The following is a 15,438-nucleotide window of genomic DNA, read 5'->3' on the forward strand; positions in this document are numbered from 1 at the left end:
GACTGATCTAATAGCCAAGTCGCGAACTGCATTCTACGAGGAAAATCTTCAGGAGTTAGTTCATGCACTTTTTGTAGGTGATCTTGAAGTACTTTATGTATTATTGTTTTGGTGTTAACCTAAGCGGCTAATTTTCCAGTGCTCCCCAAAACATTTTCCTCCAATTGTATCATATGTACTGTTCTTCTTTGACCAGCATCAGTACTTTTACAATTGTACAATTTCCTTTAAATGTTGGTTAATCTGTTGAAATGTTTTTTGATTTGGATTAGTGCGATTAGTAAATCTTTCTTCATACAAAATTGTTGCTTCCAATGTATTGCAAGACTGTACATAAGATATGATATCTGCATACTCAATAAACGTGAATTCCATATTTCAGCGTATAAGATAATATTTTCTAAATTGATATTAATTCATGAAAATGCCTTATATCCTAAAAAGGAGGTCTATGAACATTTTGTTAACGGCATCTTTAGCTTCACGAAAAAGAAGCACACTGTCGCGAAAACCACATCGCACTATCTTTAAAAATAACGGAGATACCCTGTAAAGGTACCCAAAATGAGACATCCTGTACATCCTCTAAACTGGAAGCATACCATACAATAACCACATACTCAAGTTTAGAAGAAACGTAAGAATTAAATAGTAATTTAGCCGCCTGAAGGTTATTTAGTCTGCTGAAAAAAATACTTTGGTAGAACGTATTATAAATCCAAACATGCTCAAAGACTCTGTCATAAACTTATAATGTAGTACAAATGATAATTTGCTAGCAAACAAGACATCCAGATCCTTAAAATAGTCGGATCAGGTAATTGACTCCGGGTTTAGCTACTGCATAACATACTGCAATAAAATTGGTTGCTTTCTCTTCGTATAAGATTGAGCACTGATTTGCATTGTTGCACTTTTTTATGTTTAAGTGAAGATTATTATGAATATACCATTTATTAATTCGACCAGTTTGTTTGAATAGCAAGAAAATCCTCCATTGATTTTAAGTGTACAATTTTAGACAGTTGGTATAGAATAAACCATTTAACAAAAACCTTGAAGTATTTCAAAAGATTTAAAAGAGATTCAGAAAAACCCAAATTAGATAATTTAATCGTATCAAACGCTTCCGAGAAATCGAGATATATGATGACAGCTTCGATTAATAGACTCCGCAATGTATGGAGTTTTTAGGATCATGTTGGATATTGTTGAATGGCCGCTAAAAAACCAATGCTGATTAGTCACGAATTTATTTTAAACTTAATTATTATGCCGTGAAGAATAATTTAAAAAATCTTAGCAAAATTGCAAATAATTGAGATTCGTCTATAGTTTTCAATTTCTGATTTGTCTCCTTTTTTAAATATAGACACACTTTGATTTCATCCACAAAGTAGGCTGTGAAAAAAGCTTGTGAATCTTCGATAAAATTCTTTTTCTGTTATCCTATTTATGTGTATATTATTAGAGGAGTAAACATTAAAAGCATTTACAGATGTTATGTATTTTCGAATACTAACATCCTAAGAAATCTTAAAATGCATTTAAACTATCTGCGGTCTAACTTCTTTAAAATCTTGACCTTCCAACATCAGACAACCGGATATCGTCAAGCATCTACATTTAACAAAATTTTAAAAATATTTAGAGTTTTTGTGACTATTAGTTTCAATTATTAAGATGTAATTTTGGCAGCCCTAATTTATATCAGTTTTAATTTGAGTTCCAAGCTGTTTCAAATCATTAAATGCCTTTGTATTTCCATGCTTTATAAACTTTCTATTTCATTTTGTTTTTCTTCTTATGTTTTTTCTTATGGTACCTGAAAGCCAAGCAGGCTATTTTCTCTTTGAAACTGCGGGATATCGCGGTACAGCTAAGTCGAATATAGAATTGAATTTATAATGAAGTATGTTAGTGGGATCCTCCACAGAGACTTAATCTATTAACACCAAATCTGCTGCACTTATATAACACAAGAAAATTTGCTTTACGAAAGTTATACATATTTTTAAAATTTATTGCAAACTCGTTCTTGTCATTATAGGTTTCCCATTTTTTAATTTTAAATCTAATTCCAATGCTGGATGATGACCACCTTCTTGTATGAATAAATTAAGCGATTTTATTACCCGACAATTCTTAAAGTTCACTAATATTAAGTTTAAAATTCGATCGCCAAAATGTTTTACATTGCAGTGTGTAATGTTAAAAAATTCCATGAAGCCAATCATTTAAATTATGACGTACCTTTTTATCTAGATGCAGGACATAATTTGGTAAATTAAAATTATCAATAAAAAAATGCCTACAATGTATTCAAGCGGAACAACAAAATTAAAAAAAGTTTTCAAAATCTCTGAAGTATACTGGTGGCGGGATGTATAACACTAATACATAGATTACAAAATGTTGACTAGAAATCTTAACTCCTAATAAACCATTTTGTGACAAGAGATATTTGTTATCAATAAAATGTAAAACATAAATGAATTTTTCATCAACAGTGAACAAAGCGCTTCCACCCCTAGTTTTCCCTAATTATGTAATTTTCTGTCTCCACGGAAAACGTTATACTTGTTAGGAAAAAGTTCGCCACTCTGAACAGATTCATCCAGCCAAGTTTCCGTTATAGCTATTAAATCAAAATTACAAGCCGACGTGTTTTGATCAAATAACGGATACCATACTTACACATACCATGTAGACTCTGTGACTTCCTTGGGTATGGCTAACAGAAGGATTACAGATTAATTCATTGTTATTAAATATAGAAAATATCTTCAATATTCAATTCTCCTTAAGACCTGGTAATAACATTTCGATAGTTTTATTGTTAAGAGCCTAAAATTCGGTACAGATCCATGATGTTCATTTATAAAGGTGAAGTGTGCTGCTCTAAAGTCCTAATAGCAGCCAGATACATGTTGATTATTATTGCGCTATGATATTTCAATGTGCAGTGGAGGGTGGTTATTATCCACCGGAACCCAGTACTCGCTAACATCTGGTTTGAAGACTTGTCGATTGATGCAGGACAAGGTCAAGGATAACATTATTTATATTTCAAATTGTATTCAGCTGAAACAAGTTGTACAGCAAACAAGTTTTTATATATGTGTATGATCTTATTTTTTCCCCAAATGGAATAAATAAAGCTACACTTGATCTTAAATTAATTTGAGGAACATTTAAAGAGGCTGTCAACAATATTTCAGGACATATCACGCTTCCAAAGTTAAGTCGACCGAGAACAATGGAATTATGCAGGCAAATAATTATTTTAATATTTGAAAACAGCACATTTAAAAAAAATATAACCTAACAATTTAGAAGCAGAAGAACATATTAAATCTACGTGCATATCAAAACCCAGTTTTATGTCGAGTGTTATACCCAGATTTCGTATGTGTTCCACTTTCGGAAGAGTGGAATTGTTTATTTAGTAATTAAAATTAATGATATGTTTATTTCTAGTAAACGAAATTGTTTTATATTTTGTAATATTCAAAAATAAACTATAAATATAACAGTCTAAAATATTCTCTGTCTTTACTCTGTAAAGGTAGACAAATTCGTATTGATGGATCTGTCGGAGAAAACTTGGCCTGGAAAAATTACAAAACCACAAAATAACTCTACGGTACAAAATCCGTAAAATATCTCCAATAATACCTTTTAACAACATAATAAAAGAAATTGGCTGCTATTTAATTGTACCACTTTTACATCTGATTAATATGATTTTCTCTACAGGAATTTTTTTCCAAATACTCAGAACGACAATAATTATTCCTTTGAAGTGAAGTGTATGACAGTGTTTTTAGATTTAGCTAAGGTCTTTGACACTGCGACACATCATATCATACTAGATAGACTGAAACAAAAGGGTATTAGGGACTGCCAGAGGATCTTTTAAAGACATATTTAAATAATAGAGATCAGGAAGTTAAAATTGGAGAGTTCTTAAACATTCCTCGTCTTGTGGGATGTGGTGTGCCTAGGTTACAGTCTTGGACACTTAGCATATTGAATTGGCATTTTTCTATTTTACCCCGTGACATTGTGGTGTACTATGCTGACGACACATTGTTGTATTTTACTAGGGCTGATTTACCAAATATTAACTTAAAAATCCTAAGAATAATTATCGATAAGATGAGACTGCCACATTGAATATATTTGTAATAAAATTCGAAAACTTATGAATAAGTTCTATATTTTTAGACAAAATATAGTAAGCAAAGTATAGTAAAGTCAAAAAGTTCTATTATGAAAATCTATAAGTTAAAGAAACACTAGTTTAATCTATAATCCGTTATAGCATATGTGTTTGAGGTGCAGCTACCACTACGAATTTGTCTCCTCTGGAAATAACAGAAAAAAAATCTTTAAAAATAAAACTATACAACCGTTAAGCTGCTTAAGGATTCTAAAACACTAAATATAAATAAATTATTTATAAGATGTGTCATTAGACTATTTTGTAATAATAAAGTATCAGAAAAGTGGGTTGGAACAGAAAAATTATGAAATAAGATTTTCATCCTAAAAAATAACCTACAAATTAAAAGACGAGTAAATTTTAAGCAAATAAAATTATAAAGTAAATGTTGTTGAAACTTGTTGAACATAATAATATATTAAGAGTGTTAGTTTAAAAATGATATGAAGCATTACATATTTTAACTCTTTAAGTATAAGATGTTTTTAAATGTAGCTAGTAGTTTCTTGTAGTAGAAACTACTATTGTAGAAATGCTAAGATTATATTTATAGTGGGATCGGTGCACACACAAATTTTTCACAATTAATCGTGCACCTACCTACATACTATAAAACGTTATTTATTCTTATTTAAATATTGATGTTATTTTCTTAAAATATATCATTCCAAGGAAAATTACGCAGGTCCTATTAAAAGTTTATAGAATAAAGCTTCTAAAATAAGGATATTTAACAAATTTCGGAAAACAGCTTAGTGTTGGTGGCTTATAAAAAAACACAAAATCCATAATATTTATTACCCACTGTCATTTTAAAAACAAGAAATTCCAGTTGAGCATTAAATATTTCAAATCAAAAGATTAAATTTGTCAAATGCCGGTCCTCTACAAGAGGGATGAAAATACTTTCTTATGATGCCATTTAGAACACTTTATAATAATATTGAATATATATTCAATTTTATAGTTTTTCGACTTAGTTAATTTTTGAAACAGTTTATTGTGAATTATGTGGTTTATGAAAGCATTAATTATGTGTATTTATTCTCGTTTTATGTTTACTTATTCCTCTTATAAATGCATAATAGTCGGGGTGGACAGTAATGAATGCGCCAAAAAGCAATTCTAGGTTAAGCAAATCAAAATATCAATGTTGAGCCAAATATGACTTAACAGAATGTCGCTCATAAATGGGATGCAGGGTGTTAAAAGTTAATTTTCGAATATGTTTTACTCTATAGCTCACGCCGTTTTTGAGATCTTGACATAAAAATGGAGAATCGGGGGTTTTTGGGGATGAGGAATATGATTTAATTTAATTTTTTGACATAAAGTGTATAGGGCGCTAGTTACATTATATTCACAAGCTGCTTCATGCGATAACTTTTGTACTAGTACTGTTTTATTACTTTTTGCTGAAGTAGCTGACAGAAAAAATGACTTTTAAGACAAAAAGGTATACTACATTTATTTCGGTTAAACAACCCATATTCAAAATTTCCAAAGCATTTAAACGTTCTTTTGCAGAATCAAAAACACTAAGCATGTATACTACGGATGACAAAATAACGTATATACTTAATAGTCATTAAACTGATTGCAGGTATATTGACAGTAGTTTTCACACTTATTAATTTGAAAAATCGATATTATAGTTATAAACGGACTAATTTATATTCCAATAGCGAAATAAGAGATATGATTTGCATCTATATTCTAATAAATCAAGTCGTGGGGCATCAAGATGCTACCGACAACAATATCCAAACAGAAGGCACCTGAATCAAAGTATTTTTCAAAGATTATTCAGTTGGTTAGGAGAACCAGGTTCGTTTCGCTCCCAGAGTCGTATTCGACATCTTAAAGCAATACATATTTGTAGATCAAGAAGAAGAAATTTTACGGAGTGTGGCTGAAAATCTATGTATAAGTACAAGCCATTTGGCAAACACTAAGAATGTAAAAAAGCTGTAATTTTAGAAATTGTTCATACTGAAAAACTATACCCTATAACTTCAATCCCTTCGACATTTATTACCAACTGATTTACCAGTCAGGCTTCACTTTTGCCAATTTCTGCTTCAAAATCACAATCCCACGTTTATTAACAAAACCCTTTTTATGGATGAAGCAACCTTCATCAGACGAGGTGTGTTTAATTGACGGAATAATTATACTTGTAGACTGATAATTCACGCTTAACTAGGAAACGTCATTTTGAGCAGGAATTTTCTAAATAATATTTGGTGTGTTTTAATTGGTAATTTTATTATTGGACCATTTGAGCTACCAGCAAAGCTTAACGGTAACCAGTATTTGCAGTATTTACAAAGGGATTTGTCGGATCTAATCGATGATGTGTCTTTAAATGTACAACTAAACAAGTAGTAAATGCACGATGGAGCTTCACCGCATTATGCCATTGCAGCTGGCAATTTTTTAGATGAATTGTTTCCTCACAGATGGTTTAATCGTGACAGTGACATGGCCTCCGCTTAGTCTGTATCTTAATCTTTTCTTATCTTAATCTATCTTATTCTTTTGGGCTTATATTAAGTCATTAGTTTATACAGAGGAAATCCGTACACGAGAGCAACTATTGCAAGAAATTGATGTTATCAGGAATAAACAAGGAACTTTATGGAGTTGAGGCATTCTTCAGGTGAAGTGTCATATTATCAAGAGAAAGAAAATGAAAAATCCAAATCTCCACTGATTGGTAAAAACTTTAATTTGTATTAATTTTTCCATTAATACAAATTAAAATGCTACCTTTTACCCCAAATGGTAAAAAATTTGATGGACTCCCAAATCCATCGAAATTGCCAAGAAAAGTCTAAATAATCGGAGAGCGAGTTTAAAGGAACCGATCAAAAATCATTTTAAAGAAGCAGCCTGTATAGTAAATTGCCCCAGTAGACTCACCACTCGATCATATTTGCACATCTGGTGATAGCGGCTAATTTTAATTTTAACTGAACGATTTTATCATTATTGTTGTCTAGGTGTTCTCTAACCAGTAAGTGTTTTTAATTAAATATTAGTGCTCCTATTAATGTAATAAGAGTGACATAAGTTTTGTTCTTTGGTATAGTCTCTTATTCTTAATCATACTTTATCATCTTTTCAGATATAGACAGCTATTGACAAATGACAATAGACGAAACACGTTTTTTAATTTTCTGTCCCCTAAGGGACATTATTTTAAGTAAGCCACTGTTTGGTGAAAGGATTAAGAAAATGCCTGGAAGTGAACGGTGGACATTTTGCGCATTTGTTAAAGAAATGTTTTCCATTATTTGATTCATTATTAATATTATTTTATTTATTATTACTATTTTGTAAACTGTACAACAGGATGTTTAAATGCAAATATTTCTAAAACGCTTTGTTTGTTTATAACCAAAATAAATGTAGTACACCTTGCTTTTTTAAAAGTCACGATTCTATCAGTTACTTTAATAAAAAATAATAAAACGGTAGAAAGTTATAGCCTGAAACAGCCTGTTAATATGTTGTAACTAGCGCCCTCGACACTTTATGCCAAAAAAATAAAATCATATTTCTAAATAAAGAATAAAATCATATTTCTCATCCCCAAAAAATCGTCCATCCTCAGTTTATATGTCGATATCTCAAAAACGGCTTAAGCTATATAGAAAAAACAGATTTCAAAATTAAATTTTAACACCCTGTATCTTCATTATGAGCAAAATTTTACTAACGCAATTTTGCTCTACATCGATATTTTTACGAGTTTAAACTAGAATTGCTATCACCCTGTATAATAAATGTAGATTAGGCACCTGTAGTTAGCTTTGTATCTATTTACAATAAGTATGTCAATCTAATAATAAATAATTAAATAAAACAGAAACAGTAACAACCCTAATACTAAAAAATGCTCACCTAAGAGCCATCTAGCCATTGCCTTCAAACCTTCGACTTTACACCTCGTATCTTCGGGCAGTTCATCTTCCGGACACCAAGTTGCAGCACTATCCAGCATAGAACTGTACTCCTCTTCCTCGCTCTCCCTTATATCTTTTACTAATAACTCTTTAACAATCTGCAAAATACCATTTAGCAAATAAACTATATGATCCAAGCATCAATTTACCTTTCTAGAGACGATATTTTTAATAGGCACTTTATATTTTTCGGGAAAAGTGAAGGCGATATGACCGAGGGCCACGATTGCCGTTCTGTAATGGTTCGATTCCGGATTCAAGTTTTCTTTGACCGCCTCCAGGATTTGGGCAAACAGTTCGTCGTGTAAATCGGGCATGTTCTTGTGGATGCAGTGAATAGCTCCTTTCGCTTGTTTTGGGGTTCCCGTGCAAGCGAAATCTTTGCAAATCGGCGCTAAAGTGTTCATTAGATTGGGGAATTGTTCATCTAGAAATAAAAATATATATACTATATTTTGCTTATATTTATCAAAATTCTTATTGGCATTTCGTCAAATACGATATTAGTGTCATATATTAAACAATATAGAGATTTAAAAAAAAAATTAATTACAATCAATTTAACTTAGACCTCAAGGCTATACAGAAAAAGTAAACTTTATTAATGAGAACGCAACGATGTTCATCAAAGTTCACAAACAAAAATTAGCTCTGATTAAAGATCGCTGTCAGGAGCTTTTTTTGAGCTTTAAAAAAAACTAAACTGCAAACACAATTGGAATTCTGTAACTCATTACCTAATTAAAGAATCCTAAGTATTCGAAGAGAAAAGAAAAGGCTATTTTCATGTACGGTACGTTCTCAAAACCCAAACAATTTATAACCTGAAAATCAAATAAAATATGATGATTTCAATGCTTTTTTTCCTGGTGAATCTCCGATGTCTTCCAGGATTATTCGAAGTGGTTTAGTGGATTTCGGATTACCAGCAAGAAGACCGGCCGAAAAGCCCTTCTGATCTAAGAAAAATAGGGACGCAAGAATGTTATTTGCTCGATTGCTAGATTTCATCAAAACTGGACCACCCACGATTGGAAAAAAAGTACTTTTTTCCGGTGAATCTAATTTTATTATATTTTCAAAAAACAAAAGATATTTTGTAAGACGTCCTGCAGGAAAAAGACTTGACGCAAAATACGTTAATACTGCTGTAAAACATGGTGGCGGCAATATCATATATATAATATATATATGTGGGGCTGCTTTTCCGCTTATGGAAAAGGTCCTATTTACAGAAGGGACATAATGGACATGTTCGAATATCTTAATATATTGGAAAACATAATGCTGGCTTATGCGGAATGGGAAATGCCCCTAAAATTCACAACACCAAAGACCCAAAACACAATTGGAAAAAAGGATTGTATTAAAAATTAAATGTAAATATTATATTTTACCTGTGTTTCAATTAAACTTTATTTACCAATTAATTTAAAACACATAAACCAAAGCATGCTAACTAAACTTAATGGTTTAAAAAGAGTCTCTAATTTTGTCTCATATTGTAGAACATGAATTGGGCCTATGCAACACCCACTCAAAGACAAGGCCTTAGTGCTTGGCGCGTGACGTCATCGATGTGGGCCACCGATTTTTAAAAACCAAGGGATTTCATATGCCAATATCTCAATATTTGGCTTATTTTAAAAAATGCTAGGAATAGAATAGAGTTTAGGAAACATTCAAAGGTATGTTATAGTTCTGGTTGAATGTCAGGTTAAATATTATGGTGTAATATTAAATGCAGACTCCCAACTCCCCTACATCTGCGCCAAAATTCTCAACATATGTATTTAGGTATTTATAATAATTTTTTTATACCATCAAGTAGTAAAAAATGTTATTATATACACATAAATACATATATTGAACTATTCCACACCTTGTCATAATTAAGAAAATTTGAAAAAAACTGTCATAATCAGGAATGTCATATTAATTAGAATCATTTAAAGTAAATCAATTGGATAAATAACTAAATTAATTACCTAGGATCTACATGGTCTTTAGATTCAAATATATATTTTATGTTTTTTTGTAAGTAGACTATTTAAAGTTATAAGATAAACTTGATAAAGAACTATTATATTTTAATTAGTGGTGTTTGTGGTTGGTATATTATATAGTCTACTTCGTTAGGGTATCTAGTTTTCTTTTTTTACTTGTTTTTTTTTTTAATTGATCATTATTCTTAGTGCAATAATTTTCTAAAAGTGTATTGGATATACTTTTAATAATTATCTTTAAAACATCTATTGCATTATGACTAGTGCATCCATCAAAATGTAATACATGTTTTTGTGCAATAGAATATTTCAAAATTAACTGACACATGAACTGTCTTTTGTTATAGGTTTGTAAAAATATATCCTCAAATTCATTTATTAATCTGTTAAAAATTATGTAAGTCAAAGATACAATATTTACAACTTGGTCTTGGGGATATAACAGTCCTCCACGATTTAATTTATTAATTAGGTCAAAATTGTCTTCAACGATAAATTGCTCATTAAATACCAGTTTTCCTTTACAGCTGTCACATTTTAACTTTTTGATTGTAACATAGCAACAATACCCACCTAAATATGTAATTAATGACAATATGTCCTCGATGCTCTGAAAATGATCATAATTTACTGAAATTTGAGACAACAAGGTTTGAATTTGGGAAAAGTCTTCTGGAGAGCAATTATCATCTAGGTCATAATCGGGAAGCTCATAGAACTTATTAATATTAATAGGGCCAAAACTGCGAGACTGAAGTGTTAATATAGATTGAATTCTAAGTCTCTTTTCTGTCTCATATAACTGTCGTACAGAGATGTGATAATGACCTCCTGCCATTTGTCTATATTTACCAAACCTATCTTCAAAAGGATCTGTTTGGAATTTCCCTAAAAGTACATAATTCATGTTCAGTTCCGTAAAACAGAATTTGGTAATTTCGAGCAGTCCATAAACAGTATGGCTGAAAGCAGTTCTTGTTTGTCGAGTAAGAGTTTTAGAAAAATTACTAGGTTGCCAAGTATCAAGCCAGCTTAATAATTTTTCTAAGAATTCAATCTTGGGATCTATGTCAATATCAGTGAGTGGTTTTTTAACAATTGGTTCTTGAAATATGTCTCGTTTATGTTTGCCTTTGAATGGGGTTTTGACATTCACAATTTTCCACCATGTTGTTATTATGTGGACAAAATCAGCAGTATCTTCAGAAAATGGTATACGGCTACCAAAATGCCTTAATGCTTCTACTACGAAAGAATTAAAAATTTTTAAAGAGAGTTTAACATTCTGTCTTTCTAAAGATGAGGGAAACAATGCTTTTTGGTTTAAAGAATAGCCAAACTTTAAAAGCTTATCATACTCCAGTTCATGTAATTTTTTAATTGCAGAAAAAGAAGCACATTTTTTCTTCGAAGTGTCAAAATCAGGAAAATAAAATTTTTGGTCTGGTTTAGAGTTAAGCCAATTATGAAATACACATTGAAGTAAGTGAACTGTGTCAAATAGGTAAAATAATGGTCTCTGATTATCTATGGGATGAGAATAAACAATGCTAAGTTGGTCTGTAGTTGAAAAATGACTCATGGCTTTCCCGTTAATGGCATTATTATCACTTATAACACAAAAAACTATGTACCCAATCTCCTCTAAATTTTCAATAATTGTCTTAATAAAATTATGAAGTATGTCTGATGTAATTTTGGAGATGGGAGCTATGTGAACTACTTCCTTAAAGCTGGAACACACACTTGTAATCATAAAAGTAATTTGCCGAGGAAGCTAGAGACTTATTATTGACTGATGTTCCAGTGATATTACCACCTTTATAGTCCATGTAAAGGTCAATATGAATTTCATCAAAAAGTAGTGTCACAAATCTCTCATTATCCTTTAGTAAACTAAACACATTTCGGGCATAAGTTAAAAACATTTTTTTTTCATCTATGTGGGGATCGGTCATGTGTTTGTTACAAATACCCATTATAGTTTGAGGATGTGGTAAAATTAGGGATCCATAATCTCTTAAATACTTGTACGCGTGAGGACTAATAGTATAGATTATAGAAGTCAAAATTATTGTACTACTTGAATATCTGTACCTTTCCTTTGCAGTTGTAAGCAAAGCTAATTGTTCACAAATAAAATCTAAAGCATGCACTATTTTGTTGTCTTCAATGTTTTTAAAACTTTTTAGTATGTTTGACACAAAATCGAACACACGTTTCATTTTATTTATGTCATTTGATGGTTTGACATGATCGAGAATAGTATTGCCAAGGGTATTGGTAGCAGTATTTGGATTTAAGTCACAGTCAGGGTTGTCATTATTGGTAACATTTTCCTCCAAAGGCAGGGTAATAATAGTAAGGTCTATTGCTTCAAGTATTGCATATAAATCATCTAAACTATGGGAAGTATATGGAGTTTTAAATTTTGATGTTAAAACACAAACTGGCTCCTTATATAAAAAAGTTTCAACATTTAAATTAAAATTAAAAACAATTGCCCAATTAATGCATGGACCAGGTGTGTATTCAATTTTAAAAATTGTTAGCTTTTTGCTGTCTTGAGACTCACTGTGAGCAGTAAACCAATCTTTCGGTAGTTTAAAAGCAGAAAATTTTTCAATAAACTCTTCAAAACTGTCAAAATTATTTTGTTTCTCATGCTTGCCAAAGTCAATTTTGCTTAATTCAAGGCCTTTTGCTAAATTCAACTCGCCAATATTTTTAAACCTTTCATCTTTACTTGGTCGTATTTTTATAATTTTTGACAAATAACTAGGGCAATTTAAAAAAATAGATGGTGTACAGTCTTCTTTTAGCCGTGGTTTTAGTAATTCTATTGTAAAAATTTTACCTGTGTTGGAATCTTGAACTTGAGTACTCTTTATTATACTATCCTTAGGAAAACCGAAGACATACACTTTAGGTCCGTTTTTATAGTTTCCGTTACAACCCGGAACACAACACTTTTGAGGCATATTTACACTCTAATATTAACTACAAGCCGAACTAGGAGAAAAATATTAAATTAAACACGAACTGAAGTATTAAAGTCTGATATAAACAAATAAAACCGCGGCGCCGCCCGGCCGGCGCTCCGGAGACCCGGTTTTTCCGAGGATTTTTCTAGTCCGAAAGTACGATTTTGCGATTTAAAAGTACGCGAAGAGTTTACATAAATATAACATAGGCGTTTCGCGGAAATAAACAGTTCCGATTTTAGAAAAAAACATAAAAATGAGCTAATGTTTACTGCGGATCTCGTCATAAACACCGGCAACCGCAGAACATAAATATAAACAACCTAACCTCTCGTTTCATCAGGTGGCACAACTAGTAGATGCGCCGCTGTCAGATTTACATAGAAAGAACTCCTATTGGCAAGTAACAAGGTATTAGATAAATGATAAAATTTGAAAAAATAGAAGTTTAAATTATGAAAAGAGAAATAAGGATGCACTCTTTTTTTTTAACTAAATTGTAAAGTAAGAGCAGTTAAAGATATAGATTTAATTATTTTAAGATAGTAATAGAGCACCCTAATGTTCACGGCAATCTGCAAAGTCCGGCAGTGTTGCAGGCAGCCTTCCGTGGACGAACAACGGCAGCGTCAACAGCCGAATTCACCTGAAAATCAACCAGAAGTGCATGGCCCAAACGCGTGACGTCACGAGCAAAATTTTTTGGAGCGCTTTGTCCTTTTGTAGAGGTGTTATTGGCCTATGCAACTAACTGGTTGAGTATGGAGGAATCACGAAGCTTCATGCAATATGTTTCTATAATCAAGTCATTCAGTTAAACTGCCCGTCGTATTTGTATAATCGTATAGTATTTAGAACTCATGTACATAACAGTAATGTTAAGTTTAAAGCTAAAATTGCACCACCACATCACTGAATAATGATCACCAATTTCATGTTTAATTATTCTGTAGTATTTAGGGTCTACCATAAATAATTGTAAATAATTTCACAGAAAATTGTTTAAAAAAAAATAGATTAACTTAATTTTTCCTACTCCGAAAGTCAAAGACAACTAAAATATAAAGTGGTGAACTTAATGTAATTTTTTAAAAAATTTTCGCATAAATTGCCCGGCAACAATTTGATTTTTTAATCCTTAACTTTTTTAGACTTGGATCTTGAATTTTTATTTAAAATATAGATTGTAATAATTCAAAAATCTTGCGACGGTTCACATTTGAGATATTCACATTTTTAATGCACTCAACGAAAATCAGATTCAAAAACTATGTAAATAGCTTCATTACACTTCGAATGAATGATAAAATACTTAAGATAAATTATCAATATTGTCTAGTAAATGTTCAACATAAAATAATTGCTCATTTTGAAGTGACTCAGCAGCTGTTTGAATCTTTACTATTGATTTCTCTCTTGTGTTTATTGTATTTTCGTAAACAATTTATTTTATGTAACGCCATATGCAAAAATCTAATGGGTTAAGGTTTGGATTTCGTGCGGACCACAGTCTTCCACGTCCTATGCAGTTAATAGTGTTAAATGCACAGGAGTCCATACTCGCATAAAAACCATATTTCTGTGCATATTTAAAGGTAATTTATTTAAATAATCCGTGAACTTTGTAAAAAGTTTAAATATAATTCTCCATTTAGATTTGTACATTAAGGTAAGTCGTATAGATCCAAAAGAAATGGTTTATTGATGGTCTTTTTTCTCTTTTGGAGAAATCTAGACTTAATTTATACCACAGTATTAGTATTATCAAAATAAAATAAGGAATATCTCAAAATTTTTTAAATAAACCACCTGGTATATTTTTCTGTTATTAAATTTATCCGTAAAATACCTCCATTTTAACTCTTTTTCTTATTCTTTTCCTCTTTTTCTTATTCTTAGTTTACTTTTAAGATATCTTAAGTTTTGCGCGGTAAGCATAAAAATTATTATTATTAATATTTAACTTACACAAACACTTGTATTTCCCGAGGAAAGTGAATACGGTCAACACTAACGGGGCCACGTTGACATCATCCAAACGCAGCAAGTCCATCAAATCTTCCAAAATATCCGCATGATGAAAGTGTGACGGAAAAATCACGCTGAGCATCACCAACAATTTCAATCCCCGTTCGCCCGCGGTCGTAGGATGAAGCCCGATCTCTTCTATGCTATTGCCGCCCCTAAGGCAATCTTCTACGTACCTAAACCACATGAAGATTTTTTTATAATGCAAATTAAAAAATAAT

At 31.2% G+C, this 15,438-nt stretch overlaps 1 protein-coding gene across 2 annotated transcripts in view; it reads right to left on the bottom strand.

Moving 5' to 3' along the window:
* LOC126750174 (sister chromatid cohesion protein PDS5 homolog B) overlaps window positions 1-15,438 on the bottom strand; it is an 89,670-nt gene that overhangs the window by 11,839 nt on the left and 62,393 nt on the right. For both annotated transcript variants that reach the window (XM_050459700.1, XM_050459699.1), the window contains exons 9-11: window positions 15,158-15,393; window positions 8,349-8,626; window positions 8,138-8,297 (exon numbers count right to left, since the gene is read on the bottom strand). In XM_050459700.1, coding sequence (XP_050315657.1) covers window positions 8,138-8,297; window positions 8,349-8,626; window positions 15,158-15,393 — 674 coding nt within the window. The remainder of the gene's footprint in view (window positions 1-8,137; window positions 8,298-8,348; window positions 8,627-15,157; window positions 15,394-15,438) is intronic.

This window comes from Anthonomus grandis, chromosome 2, assembly GCF_022605725.1.
Source record: "Anthonomus grandis grandis chromosome 2, icAntGran1.3, whole genome shotgun sequence".
Lineage (NCBI taxonomy): Eukaryota > Metazoa > Arthropoda > Insecta > Coleoptera > Curculionidae > Anthonomus > Anthonomus grandis.